The 20788-nt window shown below is 45.5% G+C and overlaps 1 protein-coding gene across 8 annotated transcripts in view; it reads left to right on the top strand.

The window, feature by feature from the left end:
* The window catches only part of eps15l1 (epidermal growth factor receptor pathway substrate 15 like 1), a 249606-nt gene that overhangs the window by 97286 nt on the left and 131532 nt on the right, over positions 1–20788 (top strand). For all 8 annotated transcript variants that reach the window (XM_033046723.1, XM_033046721.1, XM_033046722.1 and 5 more), the window contains 2 exons: positions 10209–10281; positions 12794–12955. In XM_033046723.1, the coding sequence (XP_032902614.1) occupies positions 10209–10281; positions 12794–12955 (235 nt within the window). The remainder of the gene's footprint in view (positions 1–10208; positions 10282–12793; positions 12956–20788) is intronic.

Below are 20788 nucleotides of genomic sequence, written 5' to 3'. Positions count from 1 at the left end.
CGGGCACAGCTGATCCCATCTAGCCCACCAGCTTTGTCGCAGCCCGTTGGTTTCTCCACCTGTAATTAGCATGGAAAAACACAATAAAAGACCGCAGCTCTTACCTGCAGGTCCAGGTTAAAATTGTCGCTACGGGGGAACGTCGTTCCACCCCGTCTCCTGCCGTTTTCGACTTGTCCAGAAAGTCGACGGCCCCATTTGAATAGTCTCCCGCCCGGCCGTGGTGTTCTGGCCGGCGCGGGACCAAAAGTCGGCACAGCTGATCCCTTACGGGGCTTGTGTCTTCAGCTGCTGCTGGCTCCCGCAACATCGCGGTCCTCCCCAGCCAGCTTCACTCGCAGCACTTGTGGACACTATTTTGTCCAGCTTCCCCCCCTGTGTAAAAACAGCGCGGGGACAAAAACTACCGCAGAGTAAATTTCTTACCTGCAGGTCGCGGTTTCAAACTTACCGCTGCGGGGGAACGCCCCCCCCGCCTGACGTTTCGCAAGCGTGAAAGCGATATGACACGCATGCGTCGTGGCGGGGTTCTTCACATGGTCACTCACTTGACTCCGAAGTAAAATAGCAACTTTAAGAGGCATTTAGGTAAGCACATGAACAGGCTGGGGAGGGAGGGATACAGACCATGTGCTGGCAGATGGGATTAGTTTAAATTGACATCAAAATTGACACAGACATGATGAGCCAAAGGGTCTATTCCTATGCTGTTCTATGATCAAGTTGATCAGGCTGGAATCTGATGCAGTTCCATACATTTGAGTGAAATATCTCATGAAGAGAACATAGTTGATTCTGGCCAGGTGCATATGTAAAACAGCAAGGGAAATTATTTCATTAAGTATTAGAGTTAGTTAGTGAACTGATTTTCGAATATAAATGCGGTCCTAGATTTCTCATACGGAATGTGAGAGTGAAACCATGGGAAGAGAAAACACTCTTTTATACCTCTGTATTTTGTGATGTCTAATTTTTGTGATTTTCCAAGTTGTGGTCCAGCTTGCTACATGTGAAATTGATTCAATTCTGAAACTGCACAATTTGCAACATAAAGTTGGTTTGAGTGAATAGTAAGGCCACAGTTCTAGAGCGGCTTCATTTCTTCCTAATCTAGCCTTCCTCAAACCAGGCATTTTTGTAGGATTCATTGGGGGGAGGCTGACGGCACCATTACCTGCAGCAGAGTGAGAAAGAGCTGGCTCTAAACCCTTATTCAAAACTACTGCTGGCAAGCACTAAATGTTCCACATGACCCTGACCAGTGGGACTGCAGCCAGCGTGGTAATTAGTTTAGATGAAGAAGTACTCTTAACTTAAAAACAAACTTACCACAGTGACTATATTCAAGCGATTGATAGTTATACACAGTCCGTGTTGGTTTACTTGTAAGCATGTTTCGTAAGCTCAAGAGCCACAGAAACCACGACAGAGCTGCTCTTGTATTCGAGTGCGGTGCGAGCCACATGACCCACAGTGATTTGCCTTGTTTACAATTTGAAAACAAATATGGTTTTTTTCTCAGACTGGTTTCAAATGTTAACATGAACCTGCTAATTATTCGCATTTTAGAGTGTAGTGATAGAAGTGCAGGTAAATGGCAAACTTGTAGAAACAAAGAACTTCAAATGCTGGTATATACCAAAGATAGACACAAAGTGCTGGAGTAACTCAGCGGATCATGCAGCATCTCTGGAGAAAAGGGATAGTTGATGTTTCAGGTCAGGACCCTTCTTCAGATTCAAACTTGTAGATCTCCTTGTGAACGGATGAAAGTACTGAGCTTTAAACCAGAAAGGCCTCGGACTTGTAAAATATTATTTGAGTTTTTGTACTGTGATTTTAATTTTTTTCCAAGGTTTAACTTTAAAAAATGGATTAGAAATTGTATATATATATTTTACAGAGCAAAGGAAAGGTGATTAGGCTCTTGTTTGATACTTGTGTGGCACAAATATTACCTCCCAATTTTTAAAACATCCAGTCATGAAAATCTAGTCTCTTAAATCTTAAATTATACAAAACTATTAGTCCAAGAATCAATCCAATAAACCTTTGCTCCAGACCTGTTAAGACAAGTATTTTCTTCCATAGGTAAGGAGATCAAAAGAGCGAAACACACATGTGAGCCACCAATAGCTACTTGCCCCAAAGTTTCAGACATAGTTGCAAGGGGCAAGTGGATAGATGGTGTTCCTTTTTGGGCAGACCCTGAGGATCTGGAGTGGCTAATGAAGCTAAATCAAGTGGTAATTGCAGATAGGTCAGAAATTGTCTAATTGGGCAGACAGGTGGATAATTTGTGAGGTGGTGAGGTCCCCCTCTGTGCTTCCTATGCTTGGATTTAAAACTGAAACCATTCTCAGTGCCACTACATCACTTTAAGTGGCCATGAACTTTTCATGCCCATCTGGTAATCTCTTCCCCATGAGGGCGTTCAGAAAAGTGTCTGTTACAGAAGCATAGTATCAGCAGGGCTCGAAATTAGAGGTTGCCCGGGTGCCATTGACCACTCAAAGTGCAACGGGCAACCTAAATGCCGACTCATTTTGCCCGGCTTGGCAATCAAATACTGGTTTATACCGATAGACACAAAAAACTGGAGTAACTCCGCGGGTCAGGCAGCATCTCTGGAGAAAAGGAACGTGACGTTTCGTGTCGGCGGCGGTATTCGTCTAGTATCTTTGATTGTGGGGCAAAGACACTAGGTGCGTGGTGGCGAAGGGTAGAAGCGAATGACGGGCTCCGAACAGCGGCCACGATAGCGGCTACATCGCCTCCTCCTCCCGCACCCCGCCCGGCGGAAGGAACCTCCCTCTCTCCCTCCTTCCGGCCTCGGCGTGCGGGAGCGGTTGTGAAAGCTCCGTTGGCGGATTTGCAAGCAGTGGCGGTTATCAGGGCGATAGCGGCCAAAGATCTTATAGCGGAGCTATATAAGATCTTTGATAGCGGCCGCAAATCTGCCAACGGTGCTTTCACAACCCCTCCCGCATGCCGAGGCCGGGAGGAGGGAGGAGAGGGAGGGGGAGGCGGAGGCCTCCTTCCGCCGTCTGAAGCACCTTCCTGTCGGCTGGCGGAGGAGGGGAGGCGGTGACGTGGAGGCGGCAGCACTTTGGCGTTGGACAGGGTCGGTCAAGGCAGCGGGGCGATGTTGTCCCAGGAGCACTGACCTTCTTTCCTCCCCACCTCCTCTGCACACTCTCCCCCTCCCCCTCCCCCTCCCCCTCCCCATCCCCCTCCCCCTCCCCCTCCCCCTCCCCCTCCCCCTCCCCCTCCCCCTCCCCCTCCCCCTCCCCCTCCCCCTCCCCCCTCCCCCCTCCCCCCTCCCCCCTCTCTCCCTCTCCCTCCATCCCCTCTTTTCCTGGGACACTTCCTCTCCATCCCGCACTGATCCCCATTCCCTCCTCCTCTATTTAGTCCTCACTGACATCCCATGTCCTCCCCTCCCCAACTCCCCCCCCCCCCCCCCCCCCAATTTATTCATCACCCTACCCACCTCGCATTGATTCTCCTGCCACACCCCCCCCCCCCGCCCCGCCCCGTGCATCCTACACTGGTCCCCCAATTCATCCTGTACTGACCCCCCCTTCCCATCCATCCTGCACTTCTCCCTCCATTCATACTGCACTGATCTACCCATTCATCCCGTACTGACCCATCCTCCATTTACCCTGCACCAATCCCCCCCCATCCATTTGTATTGTATTGTATTGTATTCAAATTTATTGTCATTGTCTCAGTTAGAGACAACGAAATGAATTTCCCTTACAGGCAGTATCATAAAAATAAAAATAAATAAATAATAATAAATAATAAAACATATTAAAAATAAAATAGAATTTAAAAAAAAGCACAAACACTGAAAGTCCACGACACAACATAACACAGTGGCACCAAGGTGAGGAAGGCACCATAGTCCAGCCAGCCTCCCCTCCGTTCTTCCCAGATGTTCACTCGTGGTCGAGGCCTTCCTAGCACCCGCAGTCGCCGCCCCGGGTGGCCCGATGTTCAGGCCCTCACGCCGGGCTGGTAGAACGCCGACGCCGAACCCCGACGGTGAACATCCTCCTCCTCGGCAGCCCGGACCTCCTGATCAGCCGCCTCCCGCAGCCGGAGTCCGCAGCTCCCGAGTCCGCAGGCCGAGCTGGGCAGAGTCGCAAGACCCCGCGCTGTCCATCAGCGCCGCCCGCGTTGGGAGCTCCGCAAACCGCAGCTCCATGATGTCGGTGCAGCAGGTCCAGCACTCCGGGCTCCAGACGGCGACCCCTGGTAAGGCATCGCCAGCCTCGCGATGTTACAGCGCTGTCCCGCCGCTGCTGGAGCTCTGGTCGCAGGAAAGTCCACGCCAATCCAGTAGGTAGGCCGCTGGTGGTGGTGGGGGGGGGCGAGGACGCGACTCGAATAAAAGTTGCGTCTTCACCAGGAAGCGGCTGAAGGACGGTATCCCCCGCACTGTACCCTCTTCCCCCACATCAAAACACAAAAAAACACACTTTTACATAACTAAATAAACAAAAAAACAAAAAGATACCGGGCTGTAGGTGGAGGCAGCTGGCACCAGCGCCACCGGAAGTACAACACTGTGTTAATCCCCCATTCATCCTGTACTGATCCCCTCATGCATCCTGTACTGATCCCCTCATGTACCCTGTACTGATCCCCTCATTCATCCTGTACTGATCCCCCATTCATCCTATACTGATCCCCTCATTCATCCTGTAGTGATTTCCCATTCATCCTGCACAGACCCCCTGATCCACAGTCCTGACGCCCCCCCCAATTCATCCAGTACTGATCCACCCATTCATCCTGTGCTGACCCCCCCCCCCCAATCCATCCTGTACTGATCCCCCCCATTCAAGAAGAATGGGAGGAACAGTTTGAAGAAGGGTCTCGACCTGAAACGTTGTATATTTCCTTAGCTCCATAGATGCTGCCTCACCCGCTGAATTTCTCCAGCATTTTTGTCTACCCCCATTCATCCTGTACTGACCCCCCCCCCATCCTTCCCGTACTGATCCCCTCATTCAACACCACTGACATCTCCCCTCACAATTTTACATACTCCAACCAACACGTACTAATTCACCTGCCTCAATCCATCCATTCCGCACAGATTGCCTTCTCAAACCCCCCCCCCCCCCCGCCATCTATCCACCCCACACTGATTCACACACCCCCTGACCCTATTGTGCTTCATGGTTTTCAGAGCGAACATTGACTATGTTTGATAACGGAATGCAATCAGATGTGTTTTAATTCCCAATGTTATTATTTGTTTTGACACCTTTAAACATATTACCAAAAGAACATTTGCTGCAGTTATGTCCTTTGGCCATCTCTTGTCAGTTAGTGTAATGTTTAACCTGTCAGATGGGTAGTCGGTTTTAACAGCTATTATCATAAAATGCCTTTAGAAATTTTCTTGTAACCTGTATATTTTGTTGTGGATAAATTATGTGGGAAGCCAGAGTGTTTCTGTGCCAATAGCAATAACGACCCATGCTATGGCCATGTCATGGTAATTTTCGGTCCTTCACAGAAAACATGCTTGCATCAATTGCAATATGTAAAAAGAGTTGAGATATTGTATTATAATTTTGCTGCAAGTCATTGCGGTATATATAATGTCTTGATTGGTGAATATGTTTAGCTTGTGACTTTATTTGAAGCAGAAATAATATGTGAATGTAGACAAAAATTGTGGAGAAACTCAGCGGATGCGGCAGCATCTATGGAACGAAGGAAATGGGCAACGTTTCGGGCCGAAACCCTTCTTCAGACTGATGGGTTTCGGCCTGAAACGTTGCCTATTTCCTTTGCTCCATAGATGCTGCTGCACCTGCTGAGTTTCTCCAGCACTTTTGTCCACCTTCGATTTTCCAGCATCTGCAGTTCCTTCTTGAACATAATATGTGAATGCTTCATTGAGCATAATTCCAACTGGTAACTACGCACTTCATCCAAGCACATTATCACACGCTTCATGCAAACTGTCTTAAATGACCACCTAAACTCTCATTTGGCAACCTAAAAAGCTGTCAAGGTTGCCCGGCTGGCAACAGGGAAAAAAGGTTAAGCGAGAGCCCAGATCAGGCATGTGAATGGCATTGCTTGCCCAATTTATCTGACCGAGTGAGTACACCTAGTCCTTAATGTGCGAAGTGTTGGCCTGAGAAAGCACAATGACATTGGTTCACTTACCGTTCCTGTAAATTATGGAGAATTTTATGGTCACAGTATTTGTGCTATTTTTCTTGTGCCTTGTGCTGTCTACTGCAATAATTAAGAGGGCATGGTTCTCTGCCACACAGTGGTCCTTAGGTTTTAAATCAGGACTGAGGAATTGATCTTCAGATACCTGTTCCATCAAAGACTATATTTGTACTTTGAAGGAAATAGTTCATTTCCTTGTGAGTTGTCTGTATTTTCGAGGGTTTCATCATGAATCTTGTTGGAAGTAGCATGGTGCAGTAGGGGCAGACTGGTCATAGAATTATACAGCACATAAACAGGCCCTTCGATCCAACTCATCCGTGCAGACCAAGGTGGCGTCCTGAACTAGTTCCACTCCTTTCTTTTACAGTTTGTGATTGGAGAGAAGATATAGATAGACACAAAGTGCTGGAGTAACTCAGCGGGTCAGGCTGCATCTCTGGAGAAAAAAGGATGGGTAACGTTTCTGGTCGGAACCTTCAGAATCTGAATATAGCTACCAATTTCTTCTTTAAACTGGTCATCTCTAGCCATTGTGTCTGAATCTATGCAGTGACGTTGCTGTCAATGTGTCTGGGTTTCTGAGTCAAAACAGTAAAGCAGCATTCAAGTGTGTTGCTGTTGTGATTGTTCATGAGAGTTCAGATATTGCATGTCCTGAACTTCATACCATGGCATGAAGTTACCTGTGCATGATTTATTTTAATGTAGGGGAACTGTTACACTCCAGCTGCCATACAGGCTTAACAGAACAAAGTCTTGATCTAGAGGCAAGCTCGACTAAAAGACTAGGCTATACTGCATGAATGCTAAAGCCCACATGTGGATGGTTGTGTACAAAGGTGCTACCCAGCCACACCTGAATGACAGCTCTGGCCACACACCTCCAACTCCAGCTGCACACCTACCATATTCTGCCCTTCCGGCTCGAATCATTTTCCTGGCCAATGTTTCTGTATTTTGGTGAACACCTACCTAAATTCCTGTTCCCAACTTGGTCTGCCTCCTGGACATGTTCTTAACCCCATACCCTGATTTTGATTCGTTCCCAATACTCGCAGATGTCCAATCGGAATGGCCGATGCTCGCATATGTCCAATCGGAATGGCCGATGCTCGCAGATGTCCAATCGGAATCTGCTGGCTGCATTTCTTCCTTTGATTCATTGCCACGCCGAATCCAGACGCTCAATCTCCGACATCATTTCCATTTCGCTAGAGATTTCGCTTTTCTTTCTAAGTATCCGCTCCTCATTACATTTCGTCGTCTTTAAGTACACGTTTTTAATCAAATCCTTCTCCCCCCCCCCCCCACTCACTCATGTTGTCGCCTCCTGCTGGCCAGCGACCATAAAGGCTGCTGGCGCCCGCATCTCAACCTCAAGAGACGCCATTTAAAAACGGCCTTTCGGGGACGGCTTTACTTCGACGACCACGTCTCCCGTGGGGGCTACGGGTAGGGAACGGCTGCGTTGGGGGATTATACTTTTAAAACTCTGTGTGTGGGGGTGCTTGGTGTGTGTGATGCCGCCCCCCCCCCCCCCCCCCCGCAATCGCACGTTGGGGAAACGGACCCGACTTCGAGGACCACGTCTCCCGTGGGGGCTACAGGTAGGGAACGGCTGCGTTGGGGGAGCAGACCCAACGGGTCTGCCATTGGTCTAGTATACTATTAAAAATCTTCTTGTGTTTGTGTGTGTGTGTGTGTGATTGCACTTGCATCTACGCCAAAACAATACATGGTAGCGCTACAATTTTTGCACCACCTTACTCACCTTTGTCCCATCGTTGTTCCTATTTCCTTTAGATTTGATGTTATATTTCACAAGTTTTTCATGATTTTTAAGTTTAAAAAGCGCTACGATTTTTGTGCCACCTTACTGGCCATTCTCCTGTGCTGCAAGTGCAACAAGTTTTGTTCTGAGAAATTGTATATTTTAAAAGTTACTAAGATTTAAAAACCTTAAAGACCGCGCATGCGCAGATTCGTCTCCTCTCCTGTCAGTCACCGCCACAGCCGGGACAGCGACGCCCCTTCCTGCACCATCGCCGCAATGATTGGCCGCATCCGCTGACAGTCACCGGCGGCACCCGCCTCGCCCGGCATTGCATGGCTCAGCTGCAGCCGCTGGAGGACGCGGCCCGCAGCGAGGAGAATATTCCAACGAGAAAGGGACTGAGGCCTGGCGTTGCCCAGCGCCTCAGTCAGTCAGCAGCGGCCGGAGGGGATGGTCACAGTTGCCGGAGGGCACAGCCGCAGCTGCTGGAAGATGTGGCCTGCAGTGAGGAGAGAGAGAGGTGATTGTGGGAGGGGAGGAGGAGATGGGAAAGAAGAGGGAGGGTGAAGAGGAGTAGGGAGGGAGTGCTGGGGGAGGAGGGGGGGCAGAGGGAGAGGAGTGGGGGAGGTAGGGAGTGGGGAATAGATGGACAGGAGGGCAGTGAGAGAGGTCAGGAGGGATAGTGGGGGTGGTGAGGAGTGGGGGATAGAGGGATAGGGACCCAATGGGTCCCACTTAGTCTAGTTTATTTTATTAATAGAACTACAGGCTTGGATTGTAGAGATCCTGCTAAGTCACTAGACTGCCAGTCACTGGAGATTGCTGCTCCAGTGGTATTTGGTTTTATTAGGCATATTTGGTTGTCTCTAATTCTTCTGATAACCTATTCACAATTTTGCTGGATTAAATACTTGTAAATTGGTAGAAACAAGGCCGATGAGGTGATCGTGTTGAACATAATCAGTTAAATTGAAGTTCAGATTTTTTTCCAGTGGGGAAAAATAACTTAAACTGGGAACTTTAAAAGGAAAAGGTAGTTTCTTTGTGGTTTGGCAGTCCACCTGCCAAAAAGTCCAAAACAAATCTAACATAAAGTAATTAAAAAGCAATAAACTGCAAATGAAGAAAATCTGAAATAAAAACATAAAATGCTGGGGATATTGTATCAGCATCTCTGGCGAGACAAACAGAACCAACGCATGTTGGACTTTCCTAATTAAATCTGTTTGTTTCTTCACAGAGGGTTGATCTGTTGAATATCTGTAACATTTTGTTTTTATTGAACATGATACACACTTTGACCAGATTGATTAGATTTACCAGATAGATTGCCTTGAGAAGGGGTTAATTCTTTGAAGAGGCGTTAAACAGATTAGATTGATACAATCTTGAGTTTGAAAGAATTGAAACGTATAAAGCATGGGTATTTGTGGACTGACGTTTGTAGAACCAAGGGTCACAATATCAAAGGGATAAGCCATTAAGGACATAAGTTCAGCCAAATAATTAATTTGGTTAATTAATAATTAATAATTATTTAATTAATATATTCAAATCCATGAAGATGTGCTGGGGTGGGATAAAATAAAAGACTGATATTAAGTTTCCAGGACTGGGTACAGGCTTCTAAACAAAAGGTCCAGCAAATTGTGATGTCAGAGATAAAAATATATTATATTTAATTAAGAAAACCATTGTAAGTTTGTTGGTTGATAGTAATCAGAACTTAAACTCGGTGTTAATAAACCATTATTTGTTATTTTATGTATATAACACAGTCTCAGTTTGTCACCTACTTAAGGTTGAATTGAGGACTCTCTTTACTTAGAGGATTCGGAATCTTTGAAATTCTGTACTCGATGAAGCTGTGGTGGCTGCCATTAAGTATATTTAAGTCAGGACTTCAGAAGTTTTTGGGGACCAGGCAAGAACATGGAGTTGCAAAGACCACCTCACCCAGAATCGTGGAGGGATTGAGTCTTGGAACAAAGCTGAAGTGCATGATCTACTCCTGCACTATAACAGATTCCTTTTGGGAATCCAATTATACCGCAACCACTTTTCCTCTTATCCACCCTGCTAGTTAAAGCCTCAATTTCCCTTTTATAAATCTTTCTTGACTGCAGCTTAATTTTTGAACCCTGTTGCTCTGCTGTGTATTCCTTCCTGGCATTAAAAAAAAAGTTTATAGCTACACAAACACTGTTGTTTGTTACAGGGAGAAGTATGTACTAGAACAGGATATCCGAGAAAAAGAAGAGGCCATCAGGCAGAAAACTAATGAGGTGCAGGTATGTATGTTGCGTTTATGAATCTTAATAAAAAATGAATCTTTAGTGTGTTCATATTATTGTCGTGAACTTAAAAAATATTGTTCCATGGCCTTGTGGAACTATGGCAATGACTTCTTCAAACCAGGAAAGACATCAAGGGTACCTGTGGAGCTCTCTGACTATTAACTGTGAATCGAGAGAACCACTGGGTGCCGCCTTCCAAATGCAATGTAGAGCAAGAAGCAAGAGGATTGGAAATATCAATTAGAGTGATCATTTGTTCAAAATTGACAGTGAAGCATATTGGCAGGGTCTTGGCTTCTTCAAGTTACACAGTATTTGTTTATCGATTATTTATTCTTGGTCCGTATGGTGTATAGCTTACAGGTGATACTATTCCCTTATGTCAGCAATCTGCATATTTCCATTTAGTAGAGGTCACAGGTTTTGAGATGCTGTTTGTAGGGAAAACCTAAACTGAATATGTTATTGTTGCACTAGTTACATTTGATAGCACGTCAAAGACGGTTTCCATCACTCTGCCGATCATAAACTAATTGGGTGGTATTTAGTGGATTGGATTTGTCTGCTTGAAGACAGAGCATAGGTGGGCAATTTCCAGATTGTGGTATAGATGCTAAAATTCTAATTGAGTTGAAATAGCTTATCCAAAGGCATGTCTTGTTCGAGCGCACACATTGCTGTCTGATTCCATCAATTTTGGTGCTTTTACTGCATTTACTCATGTGAGGGGAATTGAATTTGCTGAAAACTGATGGCTTTGATAGCTGAGACCTCGGGGAGGTGTTGACCTGAAACTTCTGCATGAAGAAGATTGTAAATGGTGCAGCCTTACACTTTGCATCACGTTGTCACCGAGGACAAGGACATTCTACCATCATCCTCTTTCTATTAATTTTTACTAGTAAATCATTATTTGTAACGTCCATGTTGGCTTGCCTGGAATCAGAAGTCCATGGATTTGAGTCCTATTCTCATAGCTTGACCACCTGATGTTGGTCAGTATTTCCGTACTGGACAGCTATATTTTTAGGGGTAGTATCTTTCAGAATGAGATGTTAAACTGGGATTTTGTTTCTGTCATCAGACAAATGCAAATTAGTTCATAGTATTGAAGAAAACACAGTGCTCAGTGAAATGGAAAGATTCATGGCAAACGTTTGTCGGCTAACACAATTTCCACTTACTGAAGTAGATAGTTTATTTCTTTAATTTATTTTTATTACTCAAGGGCATTGACTTAAGCACAAATTCCAAAATGATAAAAGTATGTTGAACCTACACCTCTCAAAATATTAGATTTGATTTTTTTTTTCCACTTTCTTATATTGGCAACATTTACCTTTCAGTCAGCACTACGGTAACATTGAAAAAATAATAAAAAGATGCCAAAAATCTGCAGTTAAAAACCAAGTGTTAAAAACACTCAGCAGGTCAGACAGTGTCTATGGGAAGCGAAACACAACTAATATTTCACATCCGGCATCTCTAAATTCTTTTCTGTGCTTCTATCACATCACATAGCTGTTCCTTTCCAAGAAAGTAAAAAATATTTTCAAGACTACTTCAATGTTGTGGATAGTGGAATCGCAACTTTTTTTTCCATTTTGGATTTGTGTTTGAATCCGTCTCATTGAGTAATAAACAAAGTTAAAGATGTAAATTAAATTAATTTATCTACTTTGCTGAATGCAAATCATGCTTATCTATGGTCCATGTGCCATGAATCTTTCCCTGAGGTCTTGTTTCCCAGGGTTGCAGTTTTGAATTTTTTTAAGTGGATGTAACAGATCTTATGTTTTTTACGGGAGAAACACAAAGGGAATTTCCCCTGTGCCTTAATCTTTAAAAGCATGAATAACAAACGGACCACCTGTACTGTCAGTCTTAAACTTCCTTTATAATTGGAGTTCAGCTGAAGTTGGAACTGTTTTTAAATGCTTTATTAGGATACTGTTCCAGTGGAAAGATCGTAAGAACGGAAGAGGTTGTCTGAGTGCAGAAGGACTGAGTATCATATTTGCTATTAGATTTTGGCTTTAAGCTAATCAGTGTAAAATGTGTTAAATCTTGCGAATCATTTCAATGGACTATCTAGATGTTTGTTGTTATATGGAATATAAATTTCACTCTGATCTTATTTTACATACCTTAAACCCACAACAGTTAGGACATGAGACTTATTGTTCTGAATGGGATTAACAAATAACAAATTTATTGAGGTTGTCTCCTGGAATAGTCCAGTACGTTTGTAATACACTGTTCATATCTGCACTCCTTTCAGCTCAATTACATCCTTCCTATAGGGTGATCAAAACTGTAAACACCACTCCAAATGCCACCTCACCAACATCTTGTACAACTGTAACAGAACACCCCAATTTCTGCACTCAATTAGGTTGTATGATAACATGACGTGTTATTAAAGCTGTCTTCATTAGAGTCTGGAGCTGAGTATTATTGTTGTCAGGATGGTTATGTTACTGGAGGTTGTTCTTTTTGTTGGCAGGAACTTCAAAATGACTTGGACAGAGAAAACAACAACCTACAGGAGCTGGAGTCTCAAAAACAGGCTGCCCAAGACAGACTGGATGAGATGGACCAGCAGAAGGCCAAGCTTGAGGACATGCTCAATGACATCCGGCAGAAGTGTCAGGAGGAGAACCAGACAGTAAGAACAGGGAATATATGGGAGCTCGAGATTGTATGCAATTGAAATGAGGGAGATTTTTAGTAGTAATGTTCTTCAACTTGGCAAATTAGGTGTTTGTACAATGCGGTATATTTGCAATGTTCAACAACGTGACAGCATGGTCCTAAACTATCCAAGAGTATTGTTGGATATCTGTGATTTTTTTTTCTTCTAATTTCAATTCCAACACTGGACTTTTACTTTTGAGTGTAGTACAAGACAGTTTTGTCCAAGGGTAGTTTATTGCTTTCAATGATGTAGGCGCAACATTTTTTTCATTTGAATCAGTTTCCTTGTTTTTAAGAGATTTGTCCTGTGCTTACTTGAGGGGGCGCTGCTCTGGCAGCAGCCATGTCAGCAGCGCGTCAGTTTTTTCAACTTTAAATTTTTTTTTTAGTATGTTTTAAAGTATGTGTTTAATGTTCCTTTGTGTGTTTTGTGTGGGGGGTGGTGTGGGGGGTGAGGGGGAAACCTCTTCGGTCGCCTCCTCCATGGAGAGGCGACTTTTTCCAGGTCGCCTCCCCCGTGGCCTAACAACAAGGATCGGCGCGGCCTTTCCACGGAGACGCGCTCGGGGCTTCAGCGGCGGGCGCAGCGTGGACTCTCGGCGTGGAGCGGGTGAGCCCTCGCTGGAGGGGAGTGCTCCGTTTCGCTGGCCCGGGGCAGCCTGAAGCCTGAAGTCGCGGTCTGCAGAGTTCCAGCTGGTGCGGCGTCTACAACCATGGAGGAATCCCTCGTGGGGGACCCGGGGGGGGAAGAAGAAGCCACCACCGCCGGCCCGCGGCCAACTTCTACCGCGGGCCCGGCATGGACTTACCATCACCCCTGGAGGGGAGCTTCGACCGCCGGCCCTGCAGTCTACGGTGCTTCTGGCTGCGGCGGCGACTTTAAATCTCGACCGCCGGCCTGCGGCCTACAACAACTTAAAGCCGCGGTCTCCGGTGAGGAAGAGCCGATCCTGGACTGACTCTGGACTCTGGTCCTGTCCACGGGGGGGAAATGGAGGAGGACTGGCCAAATTTTGTGCCTTCCACCACAGTGATGAATGCTGTGGTGGATGTTTATGTTACATTTTTATTGTGGTTGTGTGTTCTTTATTATTGTACCGCTGCTGATAACCCAAATTCCACCGACCCTGGTTGTGTGGTAATAAATTCTATCTAAATTCTATCTAAATACATGAAGCATAATATGAGAGGATTGTTCAGAGGCTATAATGTCGACAAAATAGAGTGGTGTGAGGATTTACATCAGTTTATTTTGACTGTCAAATGTTCATAGTGCAAACATCCATATTTCAACAGAAAAGGATGTAAAATTGAGAAATTGAATTTGAGTCGTCTATTGCGGCTGCAGTAAACATCAATGATCTGTATCTTTATAATTATTGATAGATTTCTGCCAATGAGTCTAGATTAGATTAGATTAGATTTGTTTATTGTCATTCAGACCTTTCGGTCTGAACGAAATTTCGTTTCCCTGCAGTCTTACATATAATAAAAAATGACAAAAACACACAATCAACACAAATTTAACATCCACCACAGTGAGTTCACCAAATACCTCCTCACTGTGGTGGAAGGCAAAATCTTAAAGTCTCTGTCTCTTCCCTCTTTGTTCTCCCTCTGCGCCGAGGCGATCCAGGCTCCAGATGTTGTGACCCCACCGGGTGATGGTAAATCCCGCGGCTCAACCGTGCTCCGCGAACGGGCCGGTTCAAACTCCGCGGGTGGTCGCTGCCGCCGCCACAGCTCCGAGGCCGAGTCGGGTCTCCGCTGCCGCCGCCACGGTTCCGGGGCCGAGTCGGGTCTCCATTGCCGCTGCCGCCGCCACAGCTCTGAGGCTGAGTCGGGTCTCCGCCACGCTTCGGGGCCGAGTCGGGTCTCCACTGCCGTTTCCGCCGCCACAGCTCTGAGGCCGAGTCGGGTCTCCGCTGCCGCTGCTGCCGCCACCACAGCTCCGGGACCGAGTCGGGTCTCCGCTGCCGCTGCCGCCGCCACAGCTCCGGGGCCGAGTCGGGTATCCGCTGCCGCCGCCGCTGCCGCTGCCGCCGTCACAGCTCCGGGGCCGAGTCGGGTCTCCGCTGCTGCTGCTGCTGCCGCCACAGCTCCGGGGCCGAGTCGGGTCTCCGCTGCCGCCGCCGCTGCCGCTGCCGCCGTCACAGCTCCGGGGCCGAGTCGGGTCTCCGCTGCCGCCGCTGCTGCTGCTGCCGCCACAGCTCCGGGGCCGAGTCGGGTCTCCGCCGCCGCTGCCGCTGCCGCCGTCACAGCTCCGGAGCCGAGTCGGGTCTCCGCTGCCGCTGCTGCCGCCGACACAGCTCCGAGACCGTGTCGGGTCTCTGCTGCCGCTGCCGCCGCCACAGCTCCGAGGCCGCCAGCTCCGCCATTAGGCCTCGATGGAGACGGGGACGGGGAATACGACAGAAACAAAAGTCGCATCCCCCGAAGGAAGAGACCAAAACATGTTTCTCCCACACACATACACGGTGTACCAAACCTGATGCCTCAATTGATCTGCACAGTATGTGCTGAGTTTGCTGATCTCAGTTGGAATGGAATTTACTGCCCTGTAGGATCCTTGGGCTTAGTTGGGACAAAGTCAGCTGGTACTCCTGTTACAATCACATTCCAGGGCCTGCTCAACATCTGTGCATGTATATATCTGCACAGTTGTAAGATGTAGTTAGGTTCAGTTGTAAACCCACCGGGTCAGTGCCCTTGCTTCAATAGTCCATTGGCTTTGTTGCCCAGGTTCATTTAACAAGAAAAAACACCTTGAAGGGGTAGTCATGGTGGAATTATACCCCAGCACGGGTCAAAGGATTTTAAATCTGGGGAAGAGAAAATAGGATTGGAAAGAAAAAGTGATTTGGGAGTTATTGGAATTAAATAATGCATCTGGTTTCAATGACTTTCTAAGCCACTCAAGGTCCAGTTGTGTGGTTTGTATTATTGTCTGATTCCCTTGAGGCAGTTGAAGCAAAGCAATTCATCCAGCCAGCTGTTCAGTTATATAGAATTACTATACACGCTGAAGAAAACAACTTGATTTTAGATCCTTCCTTCCAACTCTGTTCGGCTGTAATCACCAAGCATGCCAGGAATACTGTTCCAATAAATCAGTGAGTTTGTAATTTAGTTTCAAAACATTGTTCCCACGTGGCTTCTGGCTTAATAGGCAGCTTGTGTGAGCTGGGAGGAGGGGATAGGGTGGTCTAGGTCATTGCTTTGTACATGGCCACCATCAATGCTGATCAGCAATTGCCCAGCAGCCAGTTTTCCTTTCCCCACGAGGTGGACCACTCCCTTCACACAAATGTTTTTCTGTCCATTTGCAAATGTCAGCCATTAATGTGCAGTGCTGTGGCTGTGTTCCCAGATAAACCTTGAGAGTGTTACAATATTTTTACACAATTCCAAAAAATATGTGCACATATTTCTGCTTGTTTGAAGAATTCTCCCTGTAGTATTGCATGTTCTCTTTATATTAACTATTGCAAGATGGTGGAATGAAATCAAAGTTTCTGGTTAAACTGGCAGATATATCGACTGATCCGGAGTATGTGCAGGATCCTGACTCATCCATTTTTCCTATTGGAAATTTTATTTTTATTAAGTTAAAGCATACAGGGCTGTGGAATGAAATATTTTCAAATTGAGCCATTAGTTTTTTTTGTGCCAAGCACTTTTAAGGGCCTTTCCCACTTGGGCAACCTAATCCTCGAGTCCAGAAGAGTGCCTTCGACCTCCAAGCTCGAGGGCACTCTCCTGGAAAGCCTTGAGCTGGATCGACCGGCCGCGTTGAAACCGCGAGCTGGATCAACCGAACCGCGAGCTGCATCTGCCACACACACACACACACACACACACACACACACACACACACACACACACACACACACACACACACACACACACACACACACACACACACACACACACACACACACACACACACACACACACACACACACACACACACACACACACACACACACACACACACACACACACACACACACACACACACACACACACACACATCACACACACACATCACACACACACACACACACACACACACACACACACACACACACACACACACACACACATCGCAAAGGTGAGGGCCAGGGAAAGCGGAGGAGCGCTGTCTGCGCAATGAAGAGGCAGGTAAACGGCTGCCACAGAGTACCGCAAGTCCTTTATAGAGCGCGGGGGGTGGGGGTGATAAGGAGAGAGAAGGGCGAGAGAAGGGAGACAGGAGGGGAGAGAAGGGGGGAGAAGGAGTGGAGACACTTTTAAGAAGTTTAATAAATTTAGCGCGTATTTTACCTACCGGTAGGTCTTCCTAGGTCGTGAAACTCCAATGAGCCAATCAAAATGGCCGGTCAGCGAAGGAGATGGTCTAAGGCTGCCCTCGAGTGCCTGTAAGTAACCCCACTCCACTGCACTATGAGTGAAAAAGACCCATGCCAACCAAGTTTTACTCGTGGAAAATTTTTCATTATCCTGAAAAATTTTCTGCAACCTTGCTGAGGCCGCGAATAGGCGGGAACCTCCCTCGAGCATGAAGGAGAGCTCCAGCCACCTCATACGACCTCCTAGGACCTCGTGTCGACCATGCTGCGAGTTTGAGTCCAGGGCAAACTCTTCTAAACTCGTAGCTTAGGTCGCCCAAGCGGGACAGCCCCTTTAGAGTGAGATGAAAGGTGACATTCTTTTATCCCTCACAGCCATGAGCCAGTCTGAGAAGATCAAATTTTATACAGGTCCTCGCAAACACCCAACATGTATAAACTAGTGTTTCGGAGACTGCCAGGATGGAGCTGCTGCGGGGCTGTAGGCATATTCTGCCATGTGGAAACTCAGTTTGTGGCCAGATTTCCAATTGCAAACTGTTTAGGTTACGAACAGTTCTCAGCAACAGAACTCTGCAGTAACCTGGGGAGGACATGCACATGACAGCTTGTATATGCTTCACCTCTTCAACTACAACTATATCCACTTTTGGACATTGAATATCTGCACAATCAATTAGTGATGTAGTTGCTTGTTGTACACCCACACATTTATTTCATTTTGGTTCAGTTTCTTTAACCTTTGCAATTTTACAGTAAGTTCAAGCTGAGAACCCAGAACTTTTTTTAGGATTGGTGCACTACAATGATCCATTATAGTTTTAAAATAGTTATTTTTGTTGCTCAGAAAAGGTTAAGCAAGCTTGTCAATGGAAGACTGAATGACAGAGGTGTGCTTACAGCACAATTAGCTCTGACCTTGTTAAATGGTGGAGCAGGCTCAGGTATTCAGTTGATTTACTTCCACCAAGTCATATGCTAATACAGCATTTCTAACTGCTTGAACTAGCATCACTTTTATGAGGTAACAATCCACTTTGAGAAAATATGACAAAATACTTATTCCAAAATGCCACTTGCTCTTAAAGTGATTGCAGATAAATCTGTTCCAATTAAATCTGTTTACTAAACAGTCACTATTGTCCTGACCCATGGCAATATAACATTTAACAACAGTGCACGTGAATACACATATGCATATGGCTGTTTCCGTAAATAAGGGTACATGGGAGGCCAAATTTGAAAGTTATTAAATTATAATGAAATACCACAGCATTAAAAATGGGTCTACCTATGATCCTTTTGAGCTAATTTGTGATCAAAATCGGTCAAGATTTGTCCAAAATTTAATACTTTCAAAATTTGAAGGGAAAAAAAGAGAATTTTTTTAAACTGATTTCTAAGCTCCCTTAGAAAATGTCGGCATGTAACCCACCACGAAGCCGTAGTTCACGCCAGGGTCATTATAATTGCGTTGTTTGCATTTTTAAAAATCGCGACGAGTCAAAAAAAAGTTATAGCATTGACAACGTTAGACAACGGGAGGAACTGCAGAATGAGACATCGATAAAATAGGTGAGCAAACCAGATTTTTATTTCATGATTTTAAGTTCTATTCAGTATTTCACACAAACACAAAATATAAGCAATAAAAAAGAAACAGTAAATATAAAACGGTTACTCTGCCTTTATTTCACACATGACCAAATGGACACTGCTACTCACGTTGTGCTGCAAAAACTTGGGGCATCAGAAAACCATCTAATTGGGTGATAAATCTTGAAAATCATAAGCATAATCAGAATTTGTCGTGTATAGAGTTATTTAATTGCAACATTAATGTCATCTTTCTGGTATAAATTAGCCTTACGATTTGATGAAATCCTGCTTGAAAAATGTCATAAAAAGGCAAGGAAACACAGGGACATATCTGATTTTTGTCTTTGTAAAATCTCTTGACTAATCTCTCAACTCCTACATTGTACCTCTGTTACTCATTCTTCGATTTTAATCCCCACTGCAACTGGCAAACCAGGGGCATTCTTCTCTTATTGGACTGCTTTTAATTCCCTGTTGTTGTTGCATATCAGCCTATACTGTATTATTCATTCAAACAGGATCTCCACTCTTCAACTGTTCTACTATGCTATTGCCCTGCTTCCTATCCTCTCAGTAATATCTTTTTATTGCTTCATATTTATATCAGACTGTCCTAGTTCCTAGTAGTCTTCTTTATTTACCTTACAATGTACAATGCCACAGCTGTTGCATTCATTTGTTTATTGTGTCTCATTTCTGGCAATAAACAGAGAATTGTTCAACACTCATATTTGGAGCATTTTAAAATCAGATTTCTGAACAGTTTTAAATGTTATTGTGGGCGCTACATATAAGAATGTTGTTTACAAGCAATGGGAAGTATAGTTAGAAACAAGGAAATGCAGATGCTGGTTTACCAAAAAAAGACACAAAGGTCTGGAGTAACTCAGCGCTTCTGGCAGCATCTCTGGAAAACATGAATAGGTGATGTTTCGGGTCGGGACCCTTCTTCGGACTGATTATGAGGCAGGGGACGTGAGGGGGATGGTGGAATCCGGAAGAGAGGAGGGGCGATGCCTGGCAGATAATAGGTCGATACATGTTGGGGGTGATGGGTGGGTGGGGTGGGAGAAAGGCCAGTGATGAAAAGCAGGTGTGAGACAAATGGATTGAAGAGTTGCGAATTGTGAAACTGGTATGTGGTAGGGAAGGAATAGGTGAGAATCCAGGTGGGGCACAAGGGAGAGAGAGGGGGTCGGGAAGATGGGGGAGGAAAGGATGGTTTGCAGTTACCTAAATTTGGAGAATTCAATGTTCATACCTTTTGGGTTTTAAGCTCCCCAAGCAGAATATATGGTGCTGTTCCTCCAGTTTGTGCATGGCCTCACTAGGGCAATGGAGGAGATCCAGGACAGAAGATCAGTATGGGAATGGGAAGAGGAATGGTTAGCAATGGTAGATCCAGTTGGGCATGGTAACTGAGCGCAAGTGTTTGACGAAATGGTCGCTGAGTCTACGCTTGGTCTTGCCAATGTACAGGAGGCCACAGCTCGAAGCAGGAAAAGATGGAACAGTGTTTGAAAGAGATCAATTAAATGATTTGACCCTGACTCACTTTTTGTAGTTTATCTGAAGAAATGAGGGATTCCAAATGCCCCACTGAATTTGAAATAAAAGCAAATTCAGTGGCGCATTTGGAATTTCTCATTTCTCCAGATAAATTACAAAAAGTGAGTCAACAACAAAACATTTAATGCTATTATGTAATAAAACCAAATTTTGCTTATTTGATTGCTATACATCTTTGTCCAGTGTACTATGCTATATTGTTTGAATTACTAGGTACATTTATGTACCTTGTCAATAATTGAAAGCATTGATTAATTTTTCTGGTATCCATGAGTCCTTTACTA

Source organism: Amblyraja radiata, chromosome 29 (assembly GCF_010909765.2).
Source record: "Amblyraja radiata isolate CabotCenter1 chromosome 29, sAmbRad1.1.pri, whole genome shotgun sequence".
Classification (NCBI taxonomy): domain Eukaryota; kingdom Metazoa; phylum Chordata; class Chondrichthyes; order Rajiformes; family Rajidae; genus Amblyraja; species Amblyraja radiata.
The sequence above is the reverse complement of the archived record's forward strand: the minus strand, read 5'-3'. Positions and strand labels throughout refer to the sequence as shown.